Source organism: Tachypleus tridentatus, chromosome 6, assembly GCF_004210375.1.
Source record: "Tachypleus tridentatus isolate NWPU-2018 chromosome 6, ASM421037v1, whole genome shotgun sequence".
Classification (NCBI taxonomy): domain Eukaryota; kingdom Metazoa; phylum Arthropoda; class Merostomata; order Xiphosura; family Limulidae; genus Tachypleus; species Tachypleus tridentatus.
The window spans coordinates 153,745,904-153,761,198 of NC_134830.1; the positions used below are offsets into that span (position 1 = coordinate 153,745,904).

The 15,295-nt window shown below is 35.8% G+C and overlaps 2 protein-coding genes and 1 long non-coding RNA gene across 3 annotated transcripts in view; 1 reads left to right on the plus strand and 2 right to left on the minus strand.

Moving 5' to 3' along the window:
- Positions 1–10,919, minus strand: part of LOC143254157 (uncharacterized) — a 19,852-nt gene extending 8,933 nt beyond the window's left edge. The window contains exon 1 of the long non-coding RNA XR_013030038.1: positions 10,809–10,919. This is a non-coding gene — a long non-coding RNA (uncharacterized LOC143254157). The remainder of the gene's footprint in view (positions 1–10,808) is intronic.
- On the minus strand, positions 742–4,263 carry LOC143254117 (uncharacterized). Its single transcript, XM_076508909.1, has 4 exons — positions 3,255–4,263; positions 2,395–3,103; positions 1,848–1,996; positions 742–1,254 (listed from the first exon to the last, which is right to left on the minus strand). Exons 2-4 carry the CDS (start codon positions 3,099–3,101, stop codon positions 1,079–1,081), a joined length of 1,032 nt encoding a protein of 343 aa, XP_076365024.1. The 5' UTR covers positions 3,102–3,103; positions 3,255–4,263; the 3' UTR covers positions 742–1,078.
- A 1,239-nt stretch (positions 10,920–12,158) lies between the features above and the next one.
- On the plus strand, positions 12,159–14,813 carry LOC143254142 (uncharacterized). The gene is made up of 4 exons (XM_076508934.1): positions 12,159–12,378; positions 12,521–13,229; positions 13,617–13,765; positions 14,578–14,813. Exons 2-4 carry the CDS (start codon positions 12,523–12,525, stop codon positions 14,751–14,753), a joined length of 1,032 nt encoding a protein of 343 aa, XP_076365049.1. The 5' UTR covers positions 12,159–12,378; positions 12,521–12,522; the 3' UTR covers positions 14,754–14,813.
- The last annotated feature ends 482 nt before the right edge of the window (positions 14,814–15,295 follow it).

The window sequence follows — 15,295 nt, forward strand, 5'->3', positions numbered from 1 at the left end:
TGTGTGTTTATTGTATTGTTAAGCATAATGGGCTATATTCGCTGCACCCATCGGAGGGAAAGAACCCCGAAGTTTAACCTTAATGCCGAGCCATCGCGTACATACTGTAGAAGCCACCTAGTAGCAAAATACGTTACCAGGATGGTTAGAAACAAGTAAAATATAGAAAACGACAACAGTTTAATCACACAAATATAAACATGAAATTTCTAAATACCATTATGTTAGTTTAATACAAAACTCAATGATTAGAAGTTCACATCCACTATTAGGTTGTTCGAAAAATAATGTTGGATTTTAAATTTTAGATTGAATAAGAAATAACAATATTCAAAATCAACGTATTAATCAGAGTAGAAACCTGGTGAATCTACACACTTTTTGTCAACAATAAACAAGACTCTTTTTGCCATGACGATAAAACTTTGAAAACCTATAACTTTTGAACAACGTGTGGTCGAGTATTATCATAAAACAAGATTGGTCCTCTTTCTTCGATTGACCAATGCTGACATTTGTTTTACTCAACTTTCTAAGAATTACTTCCAATTCTTGACAGTAAACTTCCACAGTGATATTCTGGTCCTGGTTAAACAAGCTGTAATAGATAATACCGGTCACAGACAACCATACAGTGCCCACTATCTTCTGTTCGTGAAATGTTGGTTTGGGAATTGTTTTGGAGTTTCGTCACGGTTGATCCATTGTGCAGATCGTTTTCTGTTGTTGTAAAGGATCCACTTTCAGTCGCAGGTGACAATTCAGTCAAGAAATGTTTTTTTTTTTTTTGTGTTTGGCACTAAGTATCGACCGAGAATTGCGAGCTCGAATCCCCCTAACCGAACATATTTGCACTTTCAGCTGTGGGGGCGTTATAGTGGTAAAAGTATAGCACAAGAATTGGCGGTGGATGGTGTTGACTAACTGCCTTTCTTCTAGTTTACCACTAATAAATTAGGGACAGCTGGTGCAGAGAGTCCTCGTGTAGCTTTACGTGAAATTCGAAACAAACAAAGAAACCAGTTACATGATATTTATTATTGTTTCACAATACAATGATTATTTCATTCCACTTAATTTAGAGTTTAACCTTACAAGTCAAGTCTTGCACTTGCAGGTCACGGACTCGCCTCCCAGCAAGGTCAGGAGGTTCTTTACACGTGACAGGCCAGACCATTCCACTGGCATCTATGACTTTTTCTCTCCAATAAGGTAATATCCAAGCCAGACGACAGTCACAGGTCAGCGATAACCCTAAAAAAAATAATATTTTTATCACTAAACTCGTGTATTTTTGTGATAAAACTATAAAATAACAATAGCTGTTTGATTCACTTCACTTCAATATTTTTGTAACAAATGCCTAAAAAATAACTTAGAAAAAGCTTCGTGTACTTTAGAAGAGCGATATTTTGTGGAATACTTTGTTGCCTCAAATGACAAAATTAGCACATAAATATTTCATATATGGCTAATTTCCGGCCACTTGAGAGCAAATTGCAGAGAACAACTTATGATAAATTTTAATTATATAATAAATTAAAGTTTTAAAATTTACAAAACGGACAAGATGTGCTAGTGTTATATAACAGGAATTACAGTAATATCATTCAAGAACACAAGTATAACATTTCTGTGTTTTACTTCGAAGCGTTAATTAAAGAAAAAGACGTGTCACCAAAGGATCACAGCGCCCTCTATAAGTCTGAATATTTTCGGAATTAATAAATAAGTTTCAGTACCCTCTGATGTGTTGTTTAAATTTTATAACTACATTAAAGGTAACAGTCAAATCAAGTTTGTTTTTTTAAATTTTCGCATATATATCTTTTAATTTGTTTACTTACCAAGTACAATAAGTCTATCAAGTGAAGTAATAATTGGTTTGAAGGTTTCTTCGGCTAACACAGATATCTGATTGATAGAAATATCCAGTCTTTTGAGCTTAAACATATCCGTGAACAGATCGTCTGGAAGATAACTTATTTGGTTTCGGCTGACAAAAAAAAGAAAAAGAAAAGAACAGACATGTGTTAAAAATGATTAATATTTAAATTCCAAATTAACGCATAAATTAATAAGACATGTTAAAATATTCACAAACATTAATCAAAATAGTACAGTAATTCTTATCAACCTCAGCGTTTCGAAAGCATAAAAAGGTCGTTAAGCCTTTTACGTTAAGTCTCAATATATATTGTTCGTGGTAAAAGAAGTCTTTGGTACGTGTTTGGTTTCATTCAAAATCCAACTTTCAAACTAATTATCAACATATAGAAATACAAAGTCCAGTTGGTAATATTTCGCCTGTTCAAAGTGAACTAAAACATTAGCACACAAATAACTTGCGTCATAGATATCAGAAACGATATAAAACGTAAATGATATACTTACTTCAAATCTATATTCTCTAGTTCTGGTGCTGGTCTTGGAAAGTTCGAATGTTTTATTTCTGTTAAGGAGTTTCTTTCAAAGTTCATGTTTATTAAAGACGAAAACTGACCCGTAGGTATTTCAGCCACTGTCTTCACACGACCAAGTGAAACAACTAGTGAGTTCATGTTAGAACGTGAAAACCCTCCATAAAACCCAGGACTTAACTCGTTAAATTCGGACATATTGGAAGAGAAAGTTGTAGACACGTCTGGTCCAAAATTCACAGCTGAAAAAACTGACCAGTCAAAACTACTTCCTAAATCAACCCATTGCATGTAAACAGAAAACTCGTTTTTGACTGATAATCCATCGAAAGCTGATAAACCGGACGATGGTTCACCTAAATATCCAAGTTTCAAGTGTACTAAGTCCAAACCGAATTTTTCCACAGAACCAAACCCCCCAAAGAAACGGTGTGGCAAAGAAGAAATTTCTCCAGAAATGATACTAAAGTAGATAATTTGACAAGATCGAAACTGTTGATACACGAGAAACGACGAGTTATTATCGAGACCTCTACATGAATAGAAACAAGTATCAACGTTTCTACTACAAGAACAGGGATAAATGTTTTCTGTAGGAGGACAGTCTGCCTTCACTGATACACCCAGCAACAACGTCACAATGGTCAGTAAAAGGGACCAATCCTTTGATTTTCCCGACATTCCTGTAAGATAAAAGTACTTAACGAATTATTTCTTTCATACAGTAACTTAAATATGTTTTACAGACAATTTTAAACAGAGAAATACAAGTTGTACAGATTACAACAGTATGAACAGAAGTAACACTGTAACATTAACAAACAAGCACCTCACCTGAAAATATAAACTTATCCAATATAAATCAAAACGTTTCTGATGTCCAAACGAACTTGTTTTCTTTATGTTACTTGTTTTCGTGCTCTTTGTTTTATCAAGTTTTCGGTTTTTAAATAAACTCAAGTAAACACTGATAACAGAACACGTGTTGATTCTCACTGTTATCTGTGTATCTTCAAACAGCTGGATGTGGATGTGATATCTGTTACTATGGTAAACTGAGCTGCTGAAGAAAAGATAAATTATCATATAATTCACACGTTTTATAGAAGTATTGAGATTGGAAGTGTACTGGTCTGGGCGAAACCACTACTAATATTTCTGAGGGATGTCCATCAACGTGTGTTTTTAGATTCAAAACTGGATGATATGTTAAACATGATACCAGAACTCAGTTGTATTAGTTATAGTTTTTAAGCAAATTGTGAAACAGTATTAAAAACTTTGTTGGAGTCTATGTGGAATAGTGTCCTCTATATTCGTTTGTTTGTTGTTAAAACTACACAAAGGTTAATCTGTATTGTGCTCACCACGGTTATCAAAACTTTGTTTTCAGTGTCATCCTTCCGGGGGAAGTGTTCTATATTTACAAATAAAATACGTCACACATCGACACAGGCTGGTAATGGCTGCAACTTTACCCTAGCTGTTTTAATATGTGTTGTTGTTTTTTCATATGAAATGGTGAAATGAAAAAAAAATGGTTCAATGGATTTTTAATTTCTTTTGTTCCAAATCTTAAAAACAAATTAAAATTTAATTTAGTAAAATATGAGGTCAAGGTCACATCTAAGATGTGTGGTTCTAAAATTCGTGGTTCAATCTCTGTGGTGTGCATAACGTAGAAGGCCTAAACTATTAGCTTTGTGCTTAATAATAAATTGGCAAACAACAAGTTACAAGTATCGGTCAAATTGTATTCTCTTGAATAAGAAATTCAATGGGATTTGATCGAGTTGTGTAAAATTGTGAAAAGAATCGTTAATATTAATGTCTTATCTTTTGGCCCAGCATGGCCAGGTTGTTAAGGCACTCTGCTCGTAATCTGAGGGTCTCGTTATAATGTGACAGCCATTCCTACTGTTCGTTGGTAAAAGAATAGCCCAAAAGTTGGCGGTGGATGGTGACGACTCGCTGCTTTCCCTCTAGCCTTACATTGCTAAACAAAGAACGGCTGGCCCAGATAGCTCTCGCATAGTTTTGCGAGAAATTCAAAAACAAACAAACCTCACTGAACTTTTTTTTTAACAACCTAAATGGAATAAACTTTCTCCCGGAAAATTGGTGAGTGTGATTTTCCAAAAGGTACCTTAGAAAGTTAAAAATATTGACGTACGTGCTATGTGGTATTTGATCATAAACTTAAAATATCATATTAAGGATGAGCTATGTCTGCGAATGTAGAGAAAAATGTAATTATTCACATTTTAATACAGGTCTTTAAGTTACCTTCGTAGCGTAAAGCCACAAAATGTAATATCTATATTCTGTCGACCGATGGGAATTGAACCTGAGATTTTAGGATTGTAACTTTGTACCGTTGAGTAAATGTCCAGATTTCGAAAGCACTCGGGTTAGAGTATTTTATAACTGATAGGTGTATGTTGTTGCTGCTTTCAGAAGGTGGTGCAAATAAAAAATACTAGAAAATTATAGGCGGAACAAATATTAATCAAATAAAAATCTGTCAAGAAATATTTAACAAAATAAACAAAGCTAATGCCCATCATGTCCTGGTGGTCAGGGCGCTTGACTCGTAATCTGAAGGTCGCGGATTCGAATCTTCATTCCACCAAACGTGCTCGCCCTTTTAGCCGTGGTAGCGTTATAATGTGACGATCAATATTCGTTGGTAAAAGAGTAGCCCAAGAGTTGGCGGTGTGTGATGATGACTAGCGGCCTTCCCGATATAGTTTATCATTTCATAAGTTGAGATCACTCCTCAACTCTACACGAGGAAAGATGATGGGAACGATCCTGTGTACTGTCGATGTTTTTTCATTCTCAACCTGCCTGGCTTGAAACCCACGTTATCCAAAACAGTGGGATCCAACACAAAACATGAGCGTTCAAAGTGGTTTTGACAAAGCTTTGCATGGTGTGAAGGAGTCCAGTTCTTCCTACTGACCATCCGCACCCACTGTCGCCACCTTGCCGGTTCCTTCTCCTTGCACGGAAACAAAAAGAACCTTTTGCCTGATGCCGAACCGATTTTACAACCATAAGCGATGCAGTAAACCATGTTATCATAAAACAAACATAAAGTAGCAATATCAAGACACAAAATAGTCTCACAAAGTATGTAATCCGAAAAAAAGCACCGATAGATTTATATAAAACACCAGTACAAAATGGTCGGCGCGCATTGAAGCGTGTTTGACAACTATTACGTCATAGTTGTAAAACATCAGGGAAACAGCCGAACGACCGAGAGGAACTTGAGTTCGAGGGCCTGCATATTTTGTTTCATTTTTATTCAAACACTAAAGTGTTTAAAAATATGGCAACCACACAAGAACTATACCTAACCAAAGTACAGTTTCTAAGGCAATTATTAAATTTGTTGAAAATTCACCTTTAAATCGCAAAACATTGCAGTGAAGCTTTATAGCAAATGTAGGTGTTAAGATATAATATTAGTCTTTGGAATTCAGGAAGTGCGATATCTGGCAGTCATGATATGTTGTGACAGCGGGATATAATGACGTATATAGCAACGTATATATTACCAACACATCAAGTGATGGAAACATTGTTTGAGCCACGATAGAGTTTGTTTGGTTTAAGATTAAGCACAAAACAACACAATGAGTTGTCTGTACTTTTCACGCCACGGGTATCGAAACCCAGATTTTAGCGTTCTAAGTCCTCAGACATACCGTTATGCCACTAGGGGTCTCCAAAATAAGGTATCAAAGTTATTACTAGTCTTTATTTGTTGTTTTATATTCATGCAAAACCACTTTAAACTGTCCTTAATTTTACCCTTTCAGACTAGGGTAAAATGAACTAGCCAATATTATCCACTGTTAATTTTTTGGGCTAATCTAATCGATTGTAGCGAATTTATCTATTTACTTTATTACACGATTAAGATCCTAAAATTTAGAGTGATATTTTTTAATATTCTCTATGTTTCTGTCAGGGTGCAACCCTCACGTGCATCGTACGGTACTGTAATCATTAGGCTACCCTCGGTCCTATTATTAGTGTTTTAATATTTTTTTTATTTACACACCAGATAAGTATAAGTCTTTAAATACATACCTGCATAACATAAAGTGTGCAACGAAAAGACTGATAACATGAACGCTGTCAAAATGTAACTTTATCAGCTGGACAGTTACCAGAAAGGGTAAAATAAAGGTCAAGGACGAATTTTAAAAATGGAGATAAAACTTTTCTAACGCAACACAGGCTAATACTGTGGTAAACTGTTGTACAACACAGTGACTTAACACCTTGAAGACGTGACTTTTCCGGTTTACTAATTGAACACAAAATGTACAATTATTTACAAGATTACAACTAAGCTTTCAACAACACGAACGTACATTGTTCGTTATTGGAACTAAACATTATTTTCGTCCGCAGTGGGCTCGGCGTGACCAGGTGGTCAGGACACTCGACTCGTAATCTAATGATTGCGGGTTCGAATCGCCTGGACACTAAATTTGCTCGCCCTTTCAACCGTGGGGTCGTTATAATGTAACGATCAATCCCACTATTCGTTAGTAAAGAGTAGACCAAGAGTTGAAGGTGGGTGGTGATGACTAGTTGTCTTTCCACTGAAAGGCTAGCGCAGATAGCCCTCCTGCAACTTCGCGCGAAATTCCAAACAAACAAACAAATCGTTAGAAATTCTATCACGAAAGCAGCTTTGCCATCATGTTGTCCAACAATGAAAAAGATGGCAGAAAAATAAATTATGACGATTCTAAAACTCCGGTCAAAATTGCATTAAAGACTCTCAGTAATAGAAATAGTTCTAATAACTCAAAAATTAAAATACTTTTACATGATGCTAAGATCTTTAACCATCATGCCTATCGAATAAATTCCAAAAGAAGCAATTTGAAATTGTCGGATATGTATTTCAAAAGTTTTCTTTTAATTTCGCGCAAAACTACACGAGGGCTATCTGCGCTAGCCGTCACTAATTTAGCAGTGTAAGACTACAGGGAAGATAGTTAGTCGTCACCACCCACCGCCAACTCTTAGGAAACTCTTTTACCAATGAATAGTGGGATTAACCTCACATTATAACGCTCCGACGGCTAAAAGAGCGACCATGTTTGGTGCGAGAAGGATTCGAACCCTCGACCCGCAAATTACGAGTCAAACGTTTTAACCCACCTGGCCATGCCGGACCGTTTAAAAAGTAACCTTGTTAGGGTAAACTCTTCGGTATTTATGACAAAGCTACTAAGGCCTAACACTGGGTCAAATTTTATATTTGTTGTTTGTTTTTGTATTACTAGCAAAGCAATTAAGTCTATCTCTTTTGCTTCCAATTTTGAACTATTGACCAGAGGAAGGACAAGCAGTCAACAGTACCCTACCACTCCCATCCGAGCTAAGGGATCGACTGTCACACTTATTACGTCCTAACCGCTTAAAGAGGGCTAGCAGTCAACAGTACCATACCACTCCCATCCGAGCTAAGGGATCGACTGTCACACTTATTACGTGCTTACCGCTTAAAGAGGGCAAGCAGTCAACAGTATCCTGCCACTCCCATCCGAGCTAAGAGATTGACTGACACACGTATTACGTGCTTACCGCTTAAAGTGCAGGAATTTTTGTTGCATCTCAAATATTCGAAAGCAACTCGTCTTCCGGGACTCTACCATAAGCCAGACCAACTTTTTTTCTGGTTTTGTTTTGTGAAATTATAAAATAATAAATATTTTCAAAGTTAGAACATTTGTAACCGGATGTGTTGTTAATAAGATCCAGTTACTTATGGTGATAAACTGTGTACTTTGATATCACGTTATATTTACTTATGTTTCTCAAATGTACGATAACGATTTATTTGTTATCAAGGCTTGGTGGCTAGGGCATTCGACGTGCAATCTGAAGGTTGCGGGTTTGAAGCCCATCTCTGAACATGGTTGCTCTTTCAGTTGCGGGGCAGTTATTATATGGTTGTCAATCCCACTCCTGGTTGGTAAACGATTAGCCCAATAGTTGATGTTAGATGGTTATGACCAGCTGTCTTCCCTCTCTTCTAGCTCTGATAGAGGTGCTTTGTGCCGAATTCAAAACAAATTAGTGAAGTCTCAAGTTTGGAGGTCTTGGATTTGTTGCCCGGAATTTTATATATATATGTGGTAGGGTGAGCCCCTTTACCAGCATTAAGATTATTCTCTCTCTCCAGTAACGTTTAAACTTCGAAATCCTGAAAAGAGTTTCCATCTAAACACTTTATCATATGTTGGAATGATTTTGTGTGAGTTTATATAGTTTGGTGGTATAGTACCTCAAAGCTGTTATGTACATATGTGTACGTGTCTTATTTCAGCACTTGTTCACTCCACGTATCTCTCTGAGGATGTACAATGGATACATGAATACACAGTAAATTTAATCATTGTACTTAGCCTATTTGCTTCTGAAGTGACAAAATTCTACAATTTATTCGTGGCTTGAATATAAAATTAGGTTTAGTACAGTATTCTAATAATTTGCTTCAACCAGCTCTCTTGACCCAGGAATGATAAAGTTACATATTTCACATGTTAATTATATCACAACTGATCTAACTTGTCTCATACCAATCTTATCGCTTCAGACTTAACTATTTTGACCATTAAAACATCTAATCTTATTCGCTGAAGATACAATTTCATAGCCACGAGTTGCATGTAAATATAAGGTTATCTGAACTTCTTCAGAAGGAATGGATGTTACTGACGTCACTAGTGTCTATTGTGAATATATTGTGTTACTAATATAATCGGGAAAATTGAAGATAGTGAAAGTTAAGGAATATCAGAAACTTTATTTATTTTGTTTTAAGGTCCGGCATGGCTAAACGTGTTAAAGTGTGCGACTCGTAATCTGAGGGTCGCGGGTTCGCATCCGCGTTCCACCAAACATTCTCGTCCTTTTAGCTGTGTGGGCGTTATAATGTGACGGTCAATCCTACTATTCGTTGGTAAAAGAGTAGCCCAAGAGTTGGCGGTGGGTGGTGATGACTAACTGTCTTCCCTCGAGTAGCTTTGTACGAAATTCAAAACAACCAATTTTGTTTTATTTTTGAATTTCGCGCCAAGCTACTGGAAAGCTATCTGTGCTAGCCGTCTCTAATTTAGCAATGTAAGACTAGAGAGAAGGCAGCCAGTCTTCATCACACACCGCTAACTTTTGGGCTACTTTTTTACCAACGAATAGTGATCGTCACATTATAACGCTACCACGGCTGAAAGGGCGAGCACGTTTGGTGGGACAGGGATGCGAACCCGCGACCCTCAGATTACGAGTCAAGCACCCGGACCACCAGGCCATGATGGGCCTTAGCTTTGTTTATTTTGTTAAATATTTCTTGACAGATTTTTATTTGATTAATATTTGTTCCGCCTATAATTTTCTAGTATTTTTTATTTGCACCACCTTCTGAAAGCAGCAACAACATACACCTATCAGTTATAAAATACTCTTACCCGAGTGCTTTCGAAATCTGGACATTTACTCAACGGGACAAATTTACAATCCTAAAATCTCAGGTTCAATTCCCATCGGTCGACAGAATATAGATATTACATTTTGTGGCTTTACGCTACGAAGGTAACTTAAAGACCTGTATTAAAATGTGAATAATTACTTTTTTCTCTACATTCGCAGACATAGCTCATCCTTAATATGATATTTTAAGTTTATGATCAAATACCACGTAGCACGTACGTCAATATTTTTAACTTTCTAAGGTACCTTTTGGAAAATCACACTCACCAATTCTCCGGGAGAAAGTTTATTCCATTTAGGTTGTTAAAAAAAAAAAAAGTTCAGTGAGGTTTGTTTGTTTTTGAATTTCTCGCAAAACTATGCGAGAGCTATCTGGGCCAGCCGTTCCTAATTTAGCAATGTAAGGCTAGAGGGAAAGCAGCGAGTCATCACCACCCACCGCCAACTTTTGGGCTATTCTTTTACCAACGAATAGTAGGAATGGCTGTCATATTATAACGAAACCCTCAGATTACGAGCTGAGTGCCTCAACCACTCCGCCATACCAGGCCTGGTTCAGTAAGGAGATGGACAGTCTATATATATATATCATGATAACACATTGTTATATGATATTTATATATAAAATTAAGTTATCTATAACATTTTTAAGAATAACCTGAACATAGTGTAAGCATTCATAAGAATATTGAGTCAAACCTTAAATAACAGAAAATTTGAAAACCTTATCTTTAACGCGCCCCTACATTCAACGATAACTTCAAATTCTCAAACATAAGAACCAAATAATATTACTATTATAAAATCTGTGAAACCCTCTTTAATTGCAGTTAGGTGCTCGAATAAGGCTATAACACTTACTTGTAAAGACTGAATGTGGTAGCCTTGTTTTGTTCTTTTTTTGCCCCATTCTTTCATGCTAGAAGTAGAGAGAAGAATCGTATGCCATGTTTCTGGAGAGAGATGAAAGATGGCGGAACTTTGAGGATATGTTTATCATACTTTCTCTTCAACTCACTTAAAGTTACTGTCTCTACACCATCCAAATGCAGCCCATTCCAAAGGTCAACCACCCCTTTAGAAAAGATAAAACTGTCTTAGCTGAAGATGACTCCAACCCTGTCAAAATCCATATCTCTGCCATACTTTACTCTGTGAAATGTTAAAAAGGTAAGGTCTGAATTTCCCTAAAGCTACTCGAAAGCTATCTTCTCTAGCCGTCCCTAATTTAGTAGTGTAAGACTAGAGGGAAGGCAGCTAGTCATCACCACCCACCACTCTTGGGCTACTCTTTCACCAACGAATAGTGCGATTGACAGTTACATTATAACGCCCCACGGCTGAAAGGGCGAGCATGTTTGGTGTGACGAGGATTGGAACCCGCAACCTTCAGATTACGAGTCGAGTGCCTTAACCACCTGGCCATGCGGGGCCAAAAAATAAGACATCAATATTAACGATTCTTTTCACAATTTTAAACAACTCGATCAAACCCCATTGAATTTGTTATTCAAGAGAACACAATTTGACCGATACTTGTAACTTGTTGTTTGCCAATTTATTATTAAGCACAAAGCTAATAGTTTAGGCCTTCTATGTTATGCCCACCACAGAGATTGAACCACGAATTTTAGAACCTCACATCTTAGATATGACCTTGACCTCATATTTTACTAAATTAAATTTTAATTTGTTTTAAGATCTGGAACAAAAGAAATTAAAATCCATAAGACCAATTTTGATTCATTTCACCATTTCATATGAAAAAACAACAACACATATTTAAACATCTAGGGTAAAGATGTAGCCATTACCAGCCTGTGTCGATGTGTGACGTATTTTATTTGTAAATATAGAACACTTCCCCCGGAAGGATGACACTGAAAACAAAGTTTCGATAACCGTGGTGAGCACAACACAGATTAAACTTTGTGTAGTTTTAACAACAAACAAACGAATATAGAGGACACTATTCCACATAGACTTCAACAAAGTTTTTAATATTGTTTCACAATTTGCTTAAAAACTATAACTAATAGAACTAAGTTCTAGTATTATGTTTAACATATCATTTAGTTTTGAATTTAAAACACACGTTGATGGACATCCTCAGAAATATTAGTAGTGGTTTCACCCAGACCAGTACACTTCCAATCTCAATACTTCTACGAAAAGTGTGAATTATATGATAATTTATCTTTTCTTCAGCAGCTCAGTTTACCATGGTAACAGATATCACATCCAGCTGTTTGAAGATACACAGATAACAGTGAGAATCAACACGTGTTCTGTTATCAGTGTTTACCTGAGTTTGTTTAAAAACCGAAAACTTGATAAAACAAAGAGCACGAAAACAAGTAACATAAAGAAAACAAGTTCGTTTGGACATCAGAAACGTTTTGATTTATATTGGATAAGTTTATATTTTCAGGTGAGATGCTTTTTTGTTAATGTTATAGTGTTACTTCTGTTCATACTGTTGTAATCTGTACAACTTGTATTTCTCTGTTTAAAATTGTCTGTAAAAATTACTGTATGAAAGAAATAATTCGTTAAGTACTTTTATCTTACAGGAATGTCGGGAAAATCAAAGGATTGGTCCCTTTTACTGACCATTGTGACGTTGTTGCTGGGTGTATCAGTGAAGGCGGACTGTCCTCCTACAGAAAACATTTATCCCTGTTCTTGTAGTAGAAACGTTGATACTTGTTTCTATTCATGTAGAGGTCTCGATAATAACTCGTCGTTTCTCGTGTATCAACAGTTTCGATCTTGTCAAATTATCTACTTTAGTATTATTTCTGGAGAAATTTCTTCTTTGCCACACCGTTTCTTTGGGGGGTTTGGTTCTGTGGAAAAATTCGGTTTGGACTTAGTACACTTGAAACTTGGATATTTAGGTGAACCATCGTCCGGTTTATCAGCTTTCGATGGATTATCAGTCAAAAACGAACTTCTTGTTTCCATGCAATGGGTTGATTTAGGAAGTAGTTTTGACTGGTCAGTTTTTTCAGCTGTGAATTTTGGACCAGACGTGTCTACAACTTTCTCTTCCAATATGTCCGAATTTAACGAGTTAAGTCCTGGGTTTTATGGAGGGTTTTCACGTTCTAACATGAACTCACTAGTTGTTTCACTTGCTGGTCTGAAGACAGTGGCTGAAATACCTACGGGTCAGTTTTCGTCTTTGGTGAACGTCAACTTTGGAAGAAACTCCTTAAGAGAAATAAAACGTTCGAACTTTCCAACACCAGCACCAGAACTGGAGAATATAGATTTGAAGTAAGTATATCATTTACGTTTTATATCGTTTCTGTTATCTATGACGTAAGTTATTTGTGTGCTAATGTTTTAGTTCACTTTGAATAGACAAAATATTACCAACTGGACTTTGTATTTCTATATGTTGATAATTAGTTTGAAAGTTGGATTTTGAATGAAACGAAACACGTATGAAAGACTTCTTTTACCACGAAAAATATATATTGAGGCTTAACGTAAAAGGCTTAACGACCTTTTTATGCTTTCGAAACGCTGAGGTTGATAAGAATTACTGTCCTGTTTTGATTAATTTTTGAGAATATTTTAACATGTCTTATTAGTTTATGTTTTAATTTGGAATTAAAATATTAATCATTTTTAACGCATATCTGTTCTTTTTTTTCTCAGCCGAAACGAAATAAGTTATCTTCCAGACGATCTGTTCACGGATATGTTTAAGCTCAAAAGACTGGATATTTCTATCAATCAGATATCTGTGTTAGCCGAAGAAACCTTCAAACCAATATTTACTTCGCTTGATAGACTTATTGTACTTAGTAAGTTAACAAATTAAAAGATATATATGCAAAAATTTAAAAAACAAACTTCATTCGAATGTTACCTTTAATGTAGTTATAAAATTTAAACAACACATCAGAGGGTACTGAAACTTATTTATTAATTCCGAAAATATTCAGACTTATAGAGGGCGCTGTGATCCTTTGGTGACACGTCTTCTTTTTCTTTAATTAACGCTTCGAAGTAAAACACAGAAATGTTATACTTGTGTTCTTGAACGATATTACTGTAATTCCTGTTATATAACACTAGCACATCTTGTCCGTTTTGTTAATTTTAAAACTTTAATTTATTATATAATTAAAATTCACCATGAGTTGTTCTCTGCATTATCACAATGCCTTTAAGACTCTTCCGTAACTATAACTTTTTCTTTGTGGATTACAAAATTCCTCCTGACTTGTTCTTTGAATAACATTCAGTGTTTCCACAAGTTTAACATCGTGTGTTTTGGTTCTAAATACTTGAAAAATATCACTATTCGAATATTCTTTCTAGAAAAGGTTATAACATGATATTTTAACCATAAGTCCATCCGTGGCTGCAATTTGCTCTCAAGTGGCCGGAAATTAGCCATATATGAAATATTTATGTGCTAATTTTGTCATTTGAGGCAACAAAGTATTCCACAAAATATCGCTCTTCTAAAGTCCACGAAGCTTTTTGTAAGTTATTTTTTAGGCATTTGTTGCAAAAATATTGAAGTGAAGTGAATCAAACAGCTATTGTTGTTTTATAGTTTTATCACAAAAATACACGAGTTTAGTGATAAAAATATTATTTTTTTTAGGGTTATCGCTGACCTGTGACTGTCGTCTGGCTTGGATATTACCTTATTGGAGAGAAAAAGTCATAGATGCCAGTGGAATGGTCTGGCCTGTCACGTGTAAAGAACCTCCTGACCTTGCTGGGAGGCGAGTCCGTGACCTGCAAGTGCAAGACTTGGCTTGTAAGGTTAAACTCTAAATTAAGTGGAATGAAATAATCATTGTATTGTGAAACAATAATAAATATCATGTAACTGGTTTCTTTGTTTGTTTCGAATTTCACGTAAAGCTACACGAGGACTCTCTGCACCAGCTGTCCCTAATTTAGTAGTAGTAAACTAGAAGAAAGGCAATTAGTCAACACCTTCCACTGCCAATTCTTGTGCTATACTTTTACCACTATAACGCCCCCAGAACTGAAAGTGTAAATATGTTCGGTTACGGGGATTCCAGCTCGTAATTCTCGGTCGATACTTAGTGCGAAACGATAAAAGTATTGAGTATGTACTGCAGATGAGATATCCATGCTTTAATACCAGTCAGGACGAAACGGTCTATGCTTACGGCCGAATAAATTCCCAAGTCTTTCGGTCTTAAAATATATTTTGGTACTTAATATTGTCACCAGGTGGAATATGTATCTATTTAGAAAAAAAAAATCAAATTGTTTGACAAATAATGGCGGAGGTTTACATTGAAGTTTTAGTCATTTATAAGGATAAGATACCAGTTTTTTTTATA

What these genes read in the sequence shown, in the direction of transcription:
- LOC143254142 (XM_076508934.1), top strand. Translation starts at nt 12,523, where the DNA reads ATGTCGGGAAAATCAAAGGATTGGTCCCTTTTACTGACCATTGTGACG. An exon ending in CTGGAGAATATAGATTTGAA is followed by an intron (nt 13,230 to 13,616) that starts GTAAGTATATCA and finishes TTTTTTTCTCAG; the next exon opens with CCGAAACGAAATAAGTTATC. An exon ending in TGATAGACTTATTGTACTTA is followed by an intron (nt 13,766 to 14,577) that starts GTAAGTTAACAA and finishes TATTTTTTTTAG; the next exon opens with GGTTATCGCTGACCTGTGAC.
- LOC143254117 (XM_076508909.1), bottom strand. Translation starts at nt 3,101, where the DNA reads ATGTCGGGAAAATCAAAGGATTGGTCCCTTTTACTGACCATTGTGACG. An exon ending in CTAGAGAATATAGATTTGAA is followed by an intron (nt 1,997 to 2,394) that starts GTAAGTATATCA and finishes TTTTTTTGTCAG; the next exon opens with CCGAAACCAAATAAGTTATC. An exon ending in TGATAGACTTATTGTACTTG is followed by an intron (nt 1,255 to 1,847) that starts GTAAGTAAACAA and finishes TATTTTTTTTAG; the next exon opens with GGTTATCGCTGACCTGTGAC.